This window comes from Notolabrus celidotus, chromosome 1 (assembly GCF_009762535.1).
Source record: "Notolabrus celidotus isolate fNotCel1 chromosome 1, fNotCel1.pri, whole genome shotgun sequence".
In the NCBI taxonomy this organism is placed as follows: Eukaryota; Metazoa; Chordata; class Actinopteri; order Labriformes; family Labridae; genus Notolabrus; species Notolabrus celidotus.
In genome coordinates, this window is record NC_048272.1 from 37,930,616 (window position 1) to 37,947,170 (window position 16,555).

Here is a 16,555-nt window from a genome sequence, read left to right on the forward strand (position 1 = left end):
CAGACCTTTCTGGAGTCCCTGAGCTCCCTTGTCTTGTAGGTTCCTCTGAGCTGCTGTAGAAGTCCTCCTGCTGTGGACGTTCCAGACTCCAGCTGATACGGACGTGCTGGACTCCAGCGGCAACAGCTACTACTACTCGTCTCATCACTATCACCGCTCCCTCTATCTCTTATTCTCCTCTATCCCTCTTTCCAGACCCAACTCAGTCGAGGCAGATGTGTCTAACATGAGTCTGGTCCTGCTTGTTAAAGGAAGTTTGTCCTCACCACTGTAACTAGCTAAATACTGCGAGGTGCAATGCTCATGGCGGATTAAGGTGGGGTCAGACTGAGTCTTATCCTGTCTTGGTGTTGGGTCTCTGTTCATAATTTGACATAGAGTGGTCTAGGCCTGCTCTGTTTGTAAAAGTGTTTTGAGATAACATTTGTTGTGATTTGGCGCTATACAAATAAAGATTGAGTCAAGCACTCAAACTCAACGGTGCTGCATCAGTCTGTATAAAGCTTTTTCCTGCGCTGCTATTACTTTCTTTCTCTTGTCTTTATTTCATGAGCAGCCTCCCTAACACAAACAGAAGTCCCATGTTTGAGTGGATCATCTGGTGCAGACTTGGATACCTCTGGATCTGTCTGGTCAGTCAGTGAAAGCTAAACTCTGTATTCAATCCAAACCTTCTGATAAACAGCACCTTTTATTTTCTACTCCAGACTTCATGATCACACCTTACATCAAACAGAGAAACCCACCGAGCTGTGGAGGGAAGTGAGGCGGTTTGCTGGCCACAGAGAAGTACTCCACTGCCTTTTTAAAGCGGACGACTTTGTCATCAGAGCACGACTGAAAGAAAAATAAGAAAACATGAAATGAGAAAGATCGAAACCGAGCACAGTCAGAGGACAAGTCTTCCTTCTGACCACGGAGGGAAAAATATCCAAGTTAATAATGACATACCCTTTAGACAGTGTCTACTTGTGTTCTCTGCTCGAAATGCAGCACCCAGTTGCATCCTCAGGCATGCAGGCTTTGTTAAAATGTCACTTATGGAAGTACACAGCCTGTAAACTTTCTCCTTTGCATCCTTATTTCAAATACGAGGCGTGTTTCAAACTATTGTTAGGACGCTATGTCCTCTGAGAAGGGATGAATCCCCGTCTATATCTCTGATACAATGTGTGCTTATATTCTGAACATCGTGATAAAGCCAAACTATCGAGGGGTCGTACTATACAAGTGCTAGTCTAGGTGGTGATAAGTATTTCACCTCACAAGGAGTAAAGGTGTATTTTGGAAACTTTTCATCACAGGTGATTTTTTTTAATCTTTGAAACCGAAGTTCTAGAAATGTTTTTCAACAAGTGCAAATCAGGTTGCCTTCTAACCGCAGACTAATAAAGGAATTTATTGATCTTTGAAATGAACTAGTTCTGTTTCATCAGAACTGATGTACAACAGCTACATACTAGGGATGTCATCAATTAATCAAGTATCAATTAATTGCTCGTTAAGAACTTACTCTAACTAATTTTTGTTTCGATTTTCTATAAAGTGGAAGCACTGTTTTGAAGCCGATCGTGACTCAAGTGGACACTCGATGAACTGCAGTTTTTAACACTTCCACATGGGCTCCACATTTTAAGAGCAAAGGTTGCCACTTGACGCAGCATCATTCTACACACTGTACCTTTAAATAGAGAATCAGTGATTTTAAATCAGGAGGTCAGTGACACGTCTGTATGGCTCCACTTTACAAACCTGTGAATGCTTGAAGATGTCCTTGGCGATGGCCTCCAGGTCGGTAATGTCTGGGATGCTGCGGACGTAGTCTGCCACAGCCTTGATCACGACATCACAGGGTGGGAGCACGAGCTGGTGGGCACGCACCTGAAGAGCAGTTACACAGAGGTCACTACAGGTCAGCAGCTTCTTTTAAACACACACACACACACGTACACACGTACACACGTACACACGTACACACGTACACACGGGGAGAGAGAAGGGTCATGGAAGGACATCTTTCATCTTTCAATATTAAGGCTGACTTTGGGTACCAACCTTTACGCAATTGTGTTGAGGCTCAAGCTCGTAGCCTCGATCTCAGGGTTGTTAAAATTACAGTAACCATTCACATCTTTTATTTACTCATTTGCAGCCTTTTCTAAACAGAGATTTTACAACATCTTAGTAATGATACTGTGTGCAGAAAACACAGTATTTGATCTATTTACAATATAAAAGTGTGACTGGGTGCTGCTTGAATTATGTATTTTATTTATGTATTTATTTTTATTTTATTTTTCTGATATATCTCTATCTTTATTTTATTGTAATGATTTTATTTCATTTTATTATGTTTTTGTTCATCTTTATTTTTCTGATATTTCTCAGATTTTATTTAATTTGTTCTGATATTTCTCTGATTTTATCCAACTGTAATGATTTTATTTTATTTATTTTATTGTAATGATTTTATTTTATTTTAATGATTTTATTTTATTTTTCTGATATTTCTCTTATTTGATTTTATTGTGATGATTTTATCTTATTGTAATGACTTTATTTTATTTTTTCTGATATTTCTCTGATTTTATTTTTTTGTAATGATTTTATTTTATTTTATTTTATTGTAATTATTTTATTTTATTGTAATGATTTTATTTCATTTTTTCTGATATTTCTCTGATTTTATTTTATTGTAATGATTTTATTTTATTTTATGTTATTGTTATTATTTTATTTTATTGTAATGATTTTATTTCATTGTAATTATTTTATTTTATTGTAATGATTTGATTTGATTTTTTCTGATATTTCTCTGATTTGATTTTATTGTAATGATTTGATTTGATTGTAATTAATTAATTTTATTTTAATGATTTGATTTGATTTTTTTCTGATATTTCTCTGATTTGATTTTATTGTAATGATTTGATTTGATTGTAATTAATTAATTTTATTTTAATGATTTGATTTGATTTTTTTCTGATATTTCTCTGATTTGATTTTATTGTAATGATTTGATTTGATTTTTTCTGATATTTCTCTGATTTGCTTTTATTGTAATGCTTTTATTTTATTTTTTTCTGATATATCTCTGATTTGATTTTGTTGTAATGATCATATTTTATTTTATTTATCTGAAATTTGTCTGGTTTTATTTTATCGGTTTGATCATCATGATCAAGTATTTCATATCACTTTCCACTTCTTTCTGTTGTTTTCTGTCTCTCAGTTCTTTACTTAAGCACTTTGGGCTGCATGCTTGAATGTATGAAAGGTGCTTTCTAAATAAAAATGAGTTGAGAGTTGAAGTGAAGAAAGCATTTGCAGGATATTAATAGAAAGCAGTGATATGATATGAGTGTGCATGTGTGTGTGTGTGTGGAGACCTTTGGATTGTCATCTTTCAGTAGACTGTGATGTTCTGTCTCAGAGGAGCTGCACATGTGAAGCAGATGGCTTTGCGTTTAATCACAGCTCGTCATTTCAAACCCAACAGCTGAACCGTTTACACACAGCGCCCTATAACGGCCTCGCACTTCTGTCGTACGACTGTTTGACTGAGCTGCTCCCTGAATACTCTGTGTCTGTACGCTCCACATGCAGCAGAGCCAAATCACTCCACGCTGCAGAGTGACAGCTCGGGTTTCAGAGCTCAGAGATCCACTCTCCTCTCACCCAAACAGACCCATGGACAGTTTCAGGTTCATTTGTTATGATAATGCAGTTTGTTCACACAGCTGATTATAACAGGGCTACTAGACTAGAAACTAGAAGCAGATGTAGCCACCATGACACTACTCACTGGCTTTCATTCCACAGGTTTGAAACTTGATCGTGGCTGCTTTAGTTTTTAGGTGACTTTATTTTGACAAGTGGCTGATATGAATTACTCCACCTTTATGCTGCTGGACAGACAGCTGTCCTGGCAAACTAACACATAAGAAAACCAGCCAGACTGAAATAAGAAAGACAGAGAAAAAAATGTACACAAGTTACAACTTGAGAATAATGATCTAATGACAGCTAGGAGTGATTGAAATGTTTCAAAAATCCCCCTAACTCTTAAAAATAGGATTTCAATAAAGACTGGAATCAGACAAACATGAGGAAACAACGAAGGATCAATCAGAATTTCCCCCTGGGATAAATAAAGTATTTCTGATTCGGATTCTGAGACAAAGCCGGACGTTCATTCTCTAAAACTTTAAATGGCCCAACGTCCTCTTCCCACGATGGCCAATCGTAGATTCAGAAGGTACTACTTTCTTGGACTTGATGAAACAGCTGAAAAACCTAAGAGTAAAGTTTACACAGGTTGAGGCAGCACAACTCTTTGTGAAGAGATATTTGATTTGAAATGAGTGGATCAATCCTTTAAAGTCTTTTAGAGTCTTTTAAATGAATAAGTGACGGTGATAGTTTTCTGAGAGTGTGTTTCATAGTTTCAGGAGCAAATTATAGAGCCCAGTCCTGAGGTTATACTGTCAGTCACTGAAATCTTTACCTTCAAAGATGCTAACGGGTGCTCTGGACCAAGTAAGCTCCAGTGAAAGGCAGCCAAGTCTTCATCAGGCAGGATGTGGTTTCCTGTAAAACACACAAAAGCACACACGTGTTAATAAGTCTCATCTGAACTCTCAGCGCCGTCTTTATTCTGCTCGGCACGGTCACACCAACCTAAAAGCGATGCAAAAATGATGAAACGGTTTGGCTTGAGATCAAGCTGCAGAGCCACTTCGTGCATCAGGTACTGGCTGGTGGTCAGGCTTTTGCCGTTGCGACTCAGTTTGAGGGCGTGAGCGCTGAAGTAGCATGGGATGTTGCACAGAGCGTAGTCCGAGTCAAAGGCCATCAGGCCGTGGAAGCCGCTCTCCCTGCATAAGGCTATCACTTCCAGGTGGTGGTCCTCAACACTCTGGACGACCTGAAGGGTGGCCAAGACAAGAATTAGGCTTTAGATGGCAAAGCCTCAAATAAACCTCTTAAACAGACATGGTGCATTAGGCACTTGAGAGAAAGCTGGAGAAACAGGATTACCAACCAGGTGCAGGTTTGTTTGAGCAGCTCTGAGTCAATAAGCCTGACACAGCTGATTGGATACTCAAAGAACGGATTTAAATAACAGGCTATTTTTGAGTCTCATCCAGAGAAACTGATCTTAAAAACTTTACCTTTATGAACACCAACATCATGCATTACATTTCCTACTGACACATCACAGCAGGGTTAGATAATTATCTCATTAAAACCTGGGGTGGTGTTTTCATCAGATGATAGTACACAATAAAAACCTGTTGAGTGTCTAAAGGGAAAAACTCCTCACGGCTCTTATTGCAATACTTGAACCAATCCCAGCTCCTTTCAGAGGGAAACACGCTCCTATTGGCTGTGCTCTATAAATATAAATGTGTCTATAGAACCCTGTAGAGCTGGGCGATATTGATAAAGACATTTTTCATATCAGTCGATATCGAAAATTATTACGATAAACATCAAATCACTTTTTTACAGAAGAGGATTAGGGCCACTGAAATAAATTAATTAATTAAGGTCCATTTTTTAAATTATTATTATTATTATGAGAAAAAAGTTAGAATTCTAAGATTAATCTCAGAATTCTTCTCAAAGTTCTGAATTTAATCTCAGAATTCTGACTGATCTCAGAATTCTGACTTTAATCTCAGAATTCTGAGGGTTTTTTTCAGAATTATTATTTTGATTTCAAAATTCTGACTTTAATCTCAGAATTCTGAATTTTTTCTCAGAATTCTGCATTTAATCTCAGAATTCTGAGTTGTTTTTTTTCAGAATTCTTGTTTCAATTTCAGAATTCTGACTTTAATCTGAGAATAATGACTTTTTTCTCAGTATTATGACTTTAATCTGATAATTCTGACTTTTTTCCTAAGAGGTCTGACTTCAATCTTGGAATTCTGACTGTTTTTTGTTTTTTTTTACAAATTTCTGGCTTTTTTCTCAATGTTCTGACTTTGACCTCAGAATCACTTTTGTGTAAGAGGAGCTTTATGTGAAGTTTCAGTTTGTAGATTCTTATTTTTTTCAGATAATTTCCATACTTTGATTTAAATTTACAAAAAAGAAATGTCAAATTGCATCCTGTGTATCAGTTTATAGAGTATTGTTTTTGAGTTGTGCTCTCCAATTTAAGATTACTAAGAGTTACAATTGGACTGTTTCCAACAGTGCACATTGGGGAGGTGTAATTACAGGCTTAAATATATGGATTTTTAAAATTTTAATTGAATTTTTTTAAAGTTGTATTTTTGGCGTGTCTTAAATGAACAGGACAGCTGAAGAGAGACAGGAAGTGTAGGGAGTAGAGAGTGGGGGAAAACATGCAATGGTTGAGGCCGGGAGTCAAACCCATGACTGCTGCGACGAGGGCTATAGCCTCTGTATATGGGGCACTCTTAGACAACTAGGCCAGCGGCGACCCATTATTTATATTTATCTATTCAAATTTTTAGCAAAGATTTTTTTATGTTAATAAAATGATATAACGATTGTTATGGAATTATCGCCCAGCCCTTGACCCCTGTACGTAGTAGTAGCGAAAGTTGGATTAAAGGGGAGAAAGTCCTGCATGCAAAACAAAACAAAACATGGAAAAGACCAATCCAAAAGATAATCTGGGACATATTACATTTTATAGCATTTCAAATTTGTAAAGCAGATTGTGTTAGCCTGGAGTTGGATTCAGATTAACTTGTGACTTCATGTCCTGTCCCGTTTAATGTGTCAGAGTGCTTGGTGGAGTTGTGTGTGTAGGTTTATCTCAGGTGGATGTCTGTGTAAACTCCTCATCCCTGTGTTCTTTGTAACTGCAGAGCTCAATGATTGATCCTGAATACAATGTGTACTTGGTTTGAATTAATCCAAATAATCCAAGAATCTTATTTCCCAGACTTTTAATATATATATTGCACACTGCACACACAGTGAGGGACCATTTCCTGCAAGATACAGTATGTGACTCACCCTAACAGAGGGAATGTTTCAGACAGCAGAAACACGAGTAAATATTAACACCCAACATCAAGACAGGATAAGATCCAGTCCCGTCTTACAGACAGGACTCAGTCTGATCTCATCTTAATCCACCATGAGCAGAGCACTTTGCAGCATTTAGCAAGTTACAGTGGCAAGGACAAACTTCCTTTAACAGGCAGAAACCTCCAGCAGGACCAGACTCATGTTAGACACACATCTGCTGAGACCATGTTGGAGAGAGGGACAGAGGGAGATGGAGAGAGAGTATGTGCAGTAACAGCTTGATAGAGAAGTGAATGTTGGGTAATCTGCTGAAATATGTATACGTTTCTGTACTTTGTAGTGCTGTTGTGAGAGTAATCTTTATAGGCTAGAACTAATCTTTCACAATATTGATTAATCCACCTGTTTCATTCACTATTAGTCCATTTGGATTATAAAATCTTTACTTTTGGGACAATTCTTTCTTATATTACTTCCCCAATCTGGCTCAGACTCAGACACTGCAGTGAAACACTTCTTTATATCTCTGCAAAGAAAAACACCTGACATTTACTGAATGATCATGACTTCATTATAATGTTTAGAGCATTCACAGAGATGTGTCATAAATCAGATATGAAGACGCAGGCCTGTGACTGACCCTCCTCCAGACTCACAGATGGACTTGTCTGAGTTGGAGTTTTATTCTGGGTTAAGTTTGCAGTGGTGCCACGGTGGGGACATGGTGGGGACTTGGTGGGGACATGGTGCTGGGAGGCTAGCAGGCTACACAGAGAGCCTGCTAGTCTGCCGGTAGGAGCCCAAAGTGGCTCAACAGGCTCCGCCAGGCCGACTTTCACTTACCCCGACGCGGAACCTGAGGAGCGCCAGGCGGATGCAGTGCGCCATGCACACGGGAGGGAGGAACCAGACTTTGGGCGGAGGGGTGCCCTTGTTCTGGACGTGGCTGATGATCTGCTGGGCGGTCTGCCTCTCGTTCACCTGTCGCTTGACCCACTCGTGAAGACGGCCTTTCTCCAGAGCGCCATTGAAGCACACCAGGAGCTCTATGTTGCCGCTGAAGCAGGCCTTGGAGAGGGCGGCCAGGTACCCCAGCATGTGGTTCCACTGGCCCCCGCTGACCCAGTCGGTGTAGAAGCCTCCGTAGAGCCGGTGGAGGCAGTGCTCGGCATCCACCAGGAGCCTCAGAGGACTCTGAGGGGGTCTCTGCCGGCCCCCTCCGACCATACTCCCCCTGGCTAGCTTCTGCAGCTCCACCGGCACCACGGCGCTGGGGCAGTGCTTCTCGATGTAATCTAGGAACCCTTGGATCCCCATGTTCGCAGAGAAATACCACAGGAGGAAAAACCGAAAGAGTCTGAGTCCGCCTGCCCCCCTGACAGAGACTGACAGCCGGCTGGAATCAAAGGATATCAAAGGACTTGAGGTTTTTCAAAAGAACCGACTCATGCTGCTAGTCTGACATCTTGAGTGTTTTTGGTGGGTTGTTTTTTTGGTTCATGGCTTCAAGCTGCCATGTGTGGATTCACGGAGCCATGTCTGAGGAGTGTGTGTGAGACTGGAGAGAGGGAGAGCGAGGGGGACACGTGATGTCATCACGTACAGCACGTACAGAGACGCACAGGAAAGAGGAGCGTTCGCTGCTGCTTACTTCCGTGTTTGTTTTGTTACCAGCTAAAGTCAAAGACAGAGCCGGCCCTGACCGACCTGGTGTCCCCTAGGCGAGATTTCAACTGGTGCCAACTCCACCAACAATCACATCACATATATATTAAATAAATCTGACATACAGCTTTATGTTTTACAGGTTTTCTGTATTTTAAAATAAAAAAAATACCAATAAAAGAACATTAATACAATTATAATAACACTGATATTTAGCAGGAAAACAACTATGCAATTTCAAAATACATAATGTTGTAGTATTTATTTAGGTATTAAATAACGCAGCCATTTTCACAGTGCAATCACTTTAAACAAAGTAATGTACTAAAGCTGGGGTTGGTAGTCAGATTTAGATACACTTTTTGTTATACTGAATAAAATTATCTTTATGTCCCGATGGCAATAAATACATAATGTGTTCTTAAAAAAGAGTGGCAAAATGCTTATTTAAGTCTAGCATACATTTTCTTTCTAATTAAGCTAAACGCTTCCAAAGTGTAAAGAAAAAATAAAACAAAACCAAGTAAATCAGGAACACTTATAGACTTCAAAAACTGCTTTGAAAAAATCTAAATTAAAATTAAAACCAAAAGTGAATCACAAGCTTTTAAATGTATACTGGAATCACTTCGCATTTAACCCCAAATTATATTAGATAAAACAATATTCTTCAAATTTTCTTCCTAACTCATTTAGGGTGCATGCAGAGCCACCATACGGACGGACGGCGCACCTAGCATTTGTCTATACTGCCTATGCCATGGGCTGGCCCTGAGTTTGCCAAAGAGTTTACAATAAGTACTGCAAATTAGCAAACTGTAATTAATTCAATGAGAAGGCGTCTGAGTTGTAAGAGAATCTTTTTTGGGAAACCTTTGGTGCATCATTTAATCTGAAACATGTTAACTTTTCTTTTCTACCCTTTATATGTAGTAGGCAGATGTCCTAACATTTAACTTAAGTCCAACATGGATATGTGTTGTTGGTGACACTTGGACATTAATTTCACCTCTAAATTAAGTACTGTAGGTATGTTTTGGGGCTTTACTGTTAATATCAGAATTTCAAAAGCTCTATACTTCTTTAACGACATTGATATTTTTTTCTTTTAAGATTGAAGTGCAGCTCTCAAAGTACTCAGGCCTATGTTTGCAGAAGGTTCAGAAGAGAGTCATCAATATAAAGCCAAGAAGCCTCGTGGTCCTGACCTACTCAAGATGCTGAAGTCCCAGCTGGGAGACCTGTCCGACCAGAGACTCAGGTCAGCACGATGATTTACTAACTGGCCCCCCAACTTTGACTGCCAGCATCATTAATGCATTTCTTGGAATGACATAGTTAAGCACATAAACCACAGTTGGTTAGTTTTGTGGTTTATGTGCTTAAACATTCTAGAGAGACATTAGAAGGATGTTTGAAGCCAGATATTTTGCAGAATGGAAATATGTTTTTCCATTTAGGATGAAGTTATTACTATAAATAGATCATTCTTAAGTATTGTAAGAGGAAATGTTCTGTTCCTTGTGTGCTGATACTTTCATTTCCCTAAATGTTGTGAAATTAAGTGCTTGAACTTTGAAGCTTGAAGTTTTGTTTAAACCTGTTGAAAAACATAAAGCTCATTTTAATCATTACTTCTTTATGATCACTGTTTCAAAATGTTTTTATCTCATCACTATATTCTTTCTCATCAAGCAAAAAAATCATACTGGAACTATCACACTTTATAGAAGTTTAAGACCTTTTAGTGATAATTGTGACTCCACCATCTGATTACGAGTCTTAATTCATCTTACTTTATTAATTATCTAGTTCAAATTGTATTAAATGTTTAAGTATATACTGTCTTATTTTACATTATTATAGATACATATATATTATGCATTACATTAATTTCTTAATGTGTATTTATTTTTTAATTTATTGTGGATTATTTAATTATTTATGTAGTTATTAATTAGATCTTATAGTCTTACAATTCTTCTTACAGATTACCACTCAGCATATTCATTTTTTATTCTGTTTTATTTTGCTGTATTTACTTTTAGTGTAGCATCTGAATTTCTTTTCCTAGTTTAATCTTTTTGTGTTGTATTATTTTATTAATTTATTTTATTTTGGTGAGTTTAATTTCCTGTATTGTTTTTAACATTTTATTTTCCCCCCAATGTTTCCTTATTAAGATATCATGACAGCATTTCCACAGTTAGTCAGCAACTTCTTATTTATTAATTTATTTGTTTGTTTATCATTATTCTTAATATTGTTATTATTATTACTATTATTCTTATTCTTATTATTGTTATTATTATTGTTATTTTATATATCATATACAGCACTTTGTATGAAAAGTGCTGTACAAATAAAGTCTGACTGATTGATTGATTGACGAATACTAGATAATGTGATTGTAAGATAGTAACACTAACAACTGGAGGCATGTGATGCATTCAGCACTTTAGAACCCTGGGGTTAACATTATACAATATGTGTCCGTGTTATAACCAAAAGTCAGTTTTAATTTGACGTTATCAAACCAGTTATTGCCAAAAACGTTGGATGGTTATTAAATAGGATGGATAAATAACTCTGTGTAGGTTTGTGAACTTAACACATGACATTATTTATTCACCGGTTTCACTATCAATGCTTTTTATCATTTTTCCTCATAACTTTCATAATGTGTCACAGTTTTATGTTGAAGAAAATAAAAAGCTTGTTTATGTACCATTCCCAAATGTCCTCTGCCAAATGTCTAGACCTCTTCAACAGCAAGAACACAAATGAAGTCATAACCTCACATGACTGCTAGGGGGCAGCATGAAATAAGGGGCCTGTTGTCCGTCTGCGGCCAATACTTGGCTCATGAACAACTAAAGACTTTTTGGGACTTTATGACTCAGAAATGTTTTGTGGACTTGAGAATCAATCATTAAAACAGGTGCAGGACATCAGTACATAACACAATGTATTTCTAAGGTAAATGATAAAATGAATCCCCAATGATGTATTTTTTAACATCATCTTACATTCTCATACCTTTAATATGTACCTTTCAATTACTTGCTTTCTGGTCTCAGTCAAAAATCAATTTCTCACCTACAGCTCATCCAAACCTCAGCAGCCAGACTATTAACCAACACCAAGAGACAAGACCAAGACAAGACCCCATTCTCACATCCCTTCACTGTGCTACCGGTTAGGTATAGGATTGATTTTAAACTTCTACTCATCACTTTCAAAGCTCTACATAGACCCACAGAAACTACTAACACTTTACGAACCCAGCCGCTGCTTACACTCTTCAGGTCGATCTCTCCTCTCTGTTCCATCAGTCGTTTTCGATCAGGCCTCGCAGTTATGGAACGCCCTAACTGAAGAAGTGAGGTCGGCTCACTCAGTACCATGCTTTAAATCACTCCTCAAAACCTACTTTCATAGAAAGGCATTTTTAGAGTAAACTTGCTGATTGCCTGTTTTAATTTTAATGTTTGTTTAGATTTTAATTTGTTTTTAGTTTGTTTTATTTTGAATCCAGTTTTACTGTTTTATTGGCTCAATTGTTTTACTCACTGTAATTTCAGTGCAACCTGACTGTATCGATCCCGCACTTTTAACAGTTCAGGTCCTACACCTAATGTTTTTCCATGCTTTTAATGTTATTTTAATCTGCGTGTGTATTTGTACCCTTGGTGTAAAGCACTTTGTAACTGTGTTTTGAAAGGTGCTATATAAATAATATTGATTATTATAATAATAATTATTATTATTAATTTATTATTAATTAATTATTAATATTAATTATTAATATTAATTATTAATAATTATTATTAATTATTATTATTATTATTATTGTTATTAAAGGATTTTAGTTTCTGAACCCAGGTAATTAATATTATACAGCTTTTATTACCCGGCTTTCCTACTGACCTTCCAGTTGTGTAAGAAGCTTGATTCTGATTGGTCAAAACCCCTTGACAATGGTTATTAACTTTAAATAACATGAGCAACACCAGAGACAAACTGATCTCACGTCATGTCAAATCAATCCGCGGAAAAGAGTTCAGACACATTTAGCTTCTGCTTGTTGACAGTGAGGTGAGGGGAAACCGTTATCCTCCGTTAGCATCATATTGGTAAACAATGTGGCTAAAACGTTAGCTTCGGTTAGCATGCTTAATCAGCAGGCTACGGATGTTTACATATTGGATCCTGTCCATCAATATGATCAAGGAGTAGAGCAGGTGAGAGAAACTTTAGGTAAGTGGCCTCTACAAAGAAACTTAAACCATGAGCGGTGGTGATGATAGCAGCAGGGTTCAAAGTTGTGACATTAGTTTCTTTTTAAAGGTGTGTGAACCGCAGAGCTCAGAGAAGAAGGAGAGCTGAATGAGGACAGTTTCATGTTCAATCCACCGCAACAGGCAGAGAAGAATCCATCACCATGGAACAATAACTGACGTGGAATCACTGGGACTATTTTTAAAAACTGTAAACATAAATCATTTTAGATCAATAAAATAATCTTTAATCAATGTTTCTTACCAACGTGTTTGTATCTTAAGTTAGTAGCTGGGTAATAAGCCTCCACTTCGCGTCAGGGTCTTGTCTCACCCTGTCTGTGTTCTTTTTCCCATAACTACCTGCTTCCCATACATTATCCCTTACATAATGAATGTTCATATTCCTCGACGCCCTCATGTATGCATACTAGGAAATATGATAGACACTATACAGCCAAGAGCGGCCCAACGCATTGTTGTTTTGGCTTTTCTGTCTGAAAAAAAGAACAGTACTAATGAACTGGATAATTCACAAACCAGACTGCTACAACATACAGAACTGGCTTGCAGACTTTTTAGAATTGTTATTGATTGAGAGTGCAGCCTCAACTCTCAGTGAGCACACCAAACTGGATAACCCATGGACCACAATCAGAGAAAAGCTTGAATGAATATGAAGGTATGCTCATGCATGTAAAATAATTGTAATCCAAATAATAATAAAAAAAACTGGACTAAAGTTGTCCCCCATTTTGTCCCATATTTTAACACACTCCACAAGCACACAAATTTTTCTTTTTGCTTATAATCCAAAAAGCAAACATAAAACTATAAAAGTTTTATTTTATGGTTTGACTGACACAGGGAATCAAGGTAGGAGAATTCTTGATACGCAGTGTATATTTGCTACAACTGTGTACCACTGTAGACTTGTATACGTGGAGATCTGCATAGCACAAGCTGGCACAAGTTCCCATGATGGTTGCTCGTGTTAAGAAGAAGTGGGCAGTAAGAGATTGTGTGGAGAGTTTAGCAACACACTTAAAAGGCTTCCTTTTTTGTTATGCACTGACCTCTGACCTTACTGTAAGGTGCGGTCGGGGTCAAGATCTTAGAGAGGTAGCATTATAAAAAACCTTGATCCTTCATTTCCCATAAACCGACAAACAATAGGACCTCACATGTGTTCAGTTACAGAGGACTTCTTAAAAATAAAGTATGTCCCTTTCACTTTTGGATGAAACCAACTTAATAGAGAGGAGAGGTGGGTTTCATTTTCCTAAACAGATTGACTAAACAGCACATGCATTACTCAAGGGGTTGATAACCCCTTCTTTAAATAAAATTACAGCGAAAACATCTCGTGCCTCCCTCATGGTTGTATTACTAAAAGCTACGTCTAACCGGAAAACAGTATGTGCCCCTTCTTTATTCAGGTGGTTCAGTCCTCTAGCTCGCTAGCTAACTTTTGTTATGACTTGTGATAATGTACAGTCATGGCCAAAAGTTTTGAGAATGACACAACTATTAATTTTCACAAAGTCTGCTGTTTCAGTTTTTATAATGGCAATTACAATTATAATTATATGGCAATTATACTCCAGAATGTTATGAGGAGTGATCAGCTCAACTGCAATTAATTTCAAAGTCCCTCTTTGCCTTGAAAATGAACTTTATCACCAAAAACACATTTCCACTGCATTTCAGCCCTGCCACAAAAGGACCAGCTAACATAATTTCAATGACACACAGGTGTCACACACATTAACACAGGTGTGGGTGTTGATGAGGACAAGGCTGGCGATCAATCTGTCATGATTGAGTGACTGGACACTTTAAAAGATGGTGCATGACACCATTGTTCCTCATCTGTTAGCCATGGTTACCTGCAAGGAAACACGTGCAGCCATCATTGCATTGCACTAAAAGGGCCTAACAGGGAAGTTTATAGCAGCGAGTAAGATTGCACCTCAGTCAACCGTCTATCCAATTATCAAGAACTTCAAGGAGAGAGGTTCAATTGTTCCCAAACAGGCTCCAGGGCGCCCAAGAAAGTCCAGCAAGCCCTTTGCCAGGAAACTCCCCAGATCTTAATCCCATTGAGAACTTGTGGTCAATCCTCAAGAGGCAGGTGGACAATCAAAAACCCACAAATTCTGACAAACTGCAAGCATTGATTATGCAAGAATGGACTGCCATCAGTCAGGATTTGGTCCCGAAGTTTATTGACAGCATGCCAGGGAGAATTGCAGAGGTCTTGAAAAAGAAGGGTCAACACTGCAAATATTGACTTATTGCATGAATTCTGTGTAATTCTCAATAAACGCTTTTGATTCTTATGAAATGCTTCTAATTGTATTTCATTATACCATAGAAACATCTGACAAAAACACCTAAAAACCCTGAAGCAGAAGACTTTGTGAAAACGTAATATTTGTGTCATTCTCAAAACTTTTGGCCATGACTGTAGTATCCTGTTCAATGTGGAGCTCATACCTGTGTGCATCACTTGACAGTGAGTGAGTGTAATGAAAAAGTACGACCAAATAACCACAGATAACAGAGGTAGAGGAAATGTGTCCCCTCAGAAACACTAAAAAGAAGTGCAAAAGGTTATTTTCGGAGAGAAATAAATAAAGGATGAGGTCTCTTTGATGACAATGACACAATACGATTATAAGTGAAGTAGTCAGAGTACTTATTTTAGCTTTCATTCAATATATTCAGACTTCATTCCATATATTATTTCCTGAACGGCTTGCCATATGCTGTAAGATATGCTTATTTTTACCTCTTTAATTTTAATTACTAATAACTTTTTTAATAATTGATATTTTATGGTTCTTGTTTGCTTTATAGTCTTTTGCACTGTCTACAATGCTGCTGTGACACTTAAATTTCCCCGTATGTGGGACGTATAAAGGACTATCTTATATTATCTTATCTTATTTGAATCACTCAATCACTTATTTGTTTCACTTAATAATAACATCCAACAATTACAAACATATATGTGCATAGTGGCAAAATAAAGGGCACTGTCTGTGTACCATGGCAGAACAAAGAGTTGTTTATAACAAAGATCTGCCTCAGCCATAGACTGTATAAAATATGGACGTAGTATCCGTGACGTCACCCATCTGTTTCTGAAGAGTTGATTTGAGGCCAATTGTTAGCTACAGCCATATTGCTGCTGTGGAGTGAGTGTGAAGTAAAGAGGCGGGCTGTGAGCCTCCTAGCCAGCAGCTACAGTGTTCCCGCAGGCAGCTGTGCCTCTCATTGGAAGACATGCAATATCGATATCGATAGCAGCAATATCGAGCACATCAAGAAATGAGCTATCCAGACTACACTCGTCTTTTGTACCAGGCTGTAAATATGTTTATTTCTGATGTAAAGAACGTCTTCTTCCCATTTATATGTTTGTGACTTACGGTACTTCCGGAGCCAGCCTCAAGTGGATTCTCTGCTGCAGCTTTTAGCACTTCTACATTGGACTCATATTTTTAGATCGGAGGTTACCACTTGGCCTTGGCAGCATTTTGAAAAAACATTTGGTAAGCTCTTCACTTCTCTGTCTACACCGGGCA

General features: G+C 37.8%; 1 protein-coding gene across 4 annotated transcripts in view; it reads right to left on the reverse strand.

Moving 5' to 3' along the window:
- The window catches only part of LOC117815868 (constitutive coactivator of PPAR-gamma-like protein 1 homolog), a 29,042-nt gene extending 16,917 nt beyond the window's left edge, over positions 1-12,125 (reverse strand). The window contains exons 1-5 of one of the 4 annotated variants that reach the window (XM_034687878.1): positions 11,982-12,125; positions 4,681-4,927; positions 4,508-4,590; positions 1,753-1,881; positions 747-837 (exon numbers count right to left, since the gene is read on the reverse strand). In XM_034687878.1, the coding sequence (XP_034543769.1) occupies positions 747-837; positions 1,753-1,881; positions 4,508-4,590; positions 4,681-4,927; positions 11,982-12,089 (658 nt within the window). In that variant the 5' untranslated portion in view covers positions 12,090-12,125. Of the gene's footprint in view, positions 1-746; positions 838-1,752; positions 1,882-4,507; positions 4,591-4,680; positions 4,928-7,860; positions 8,610-11,966 lie in introns of those variants that run through there. The other 3 variants (XM_034687869.1, XM_034687850.1, XM_034687859.1) reach the window with 3 other exon arrangements.
- Positions 12,126-16,555: the final 4,430 nt, after the last annotated feature.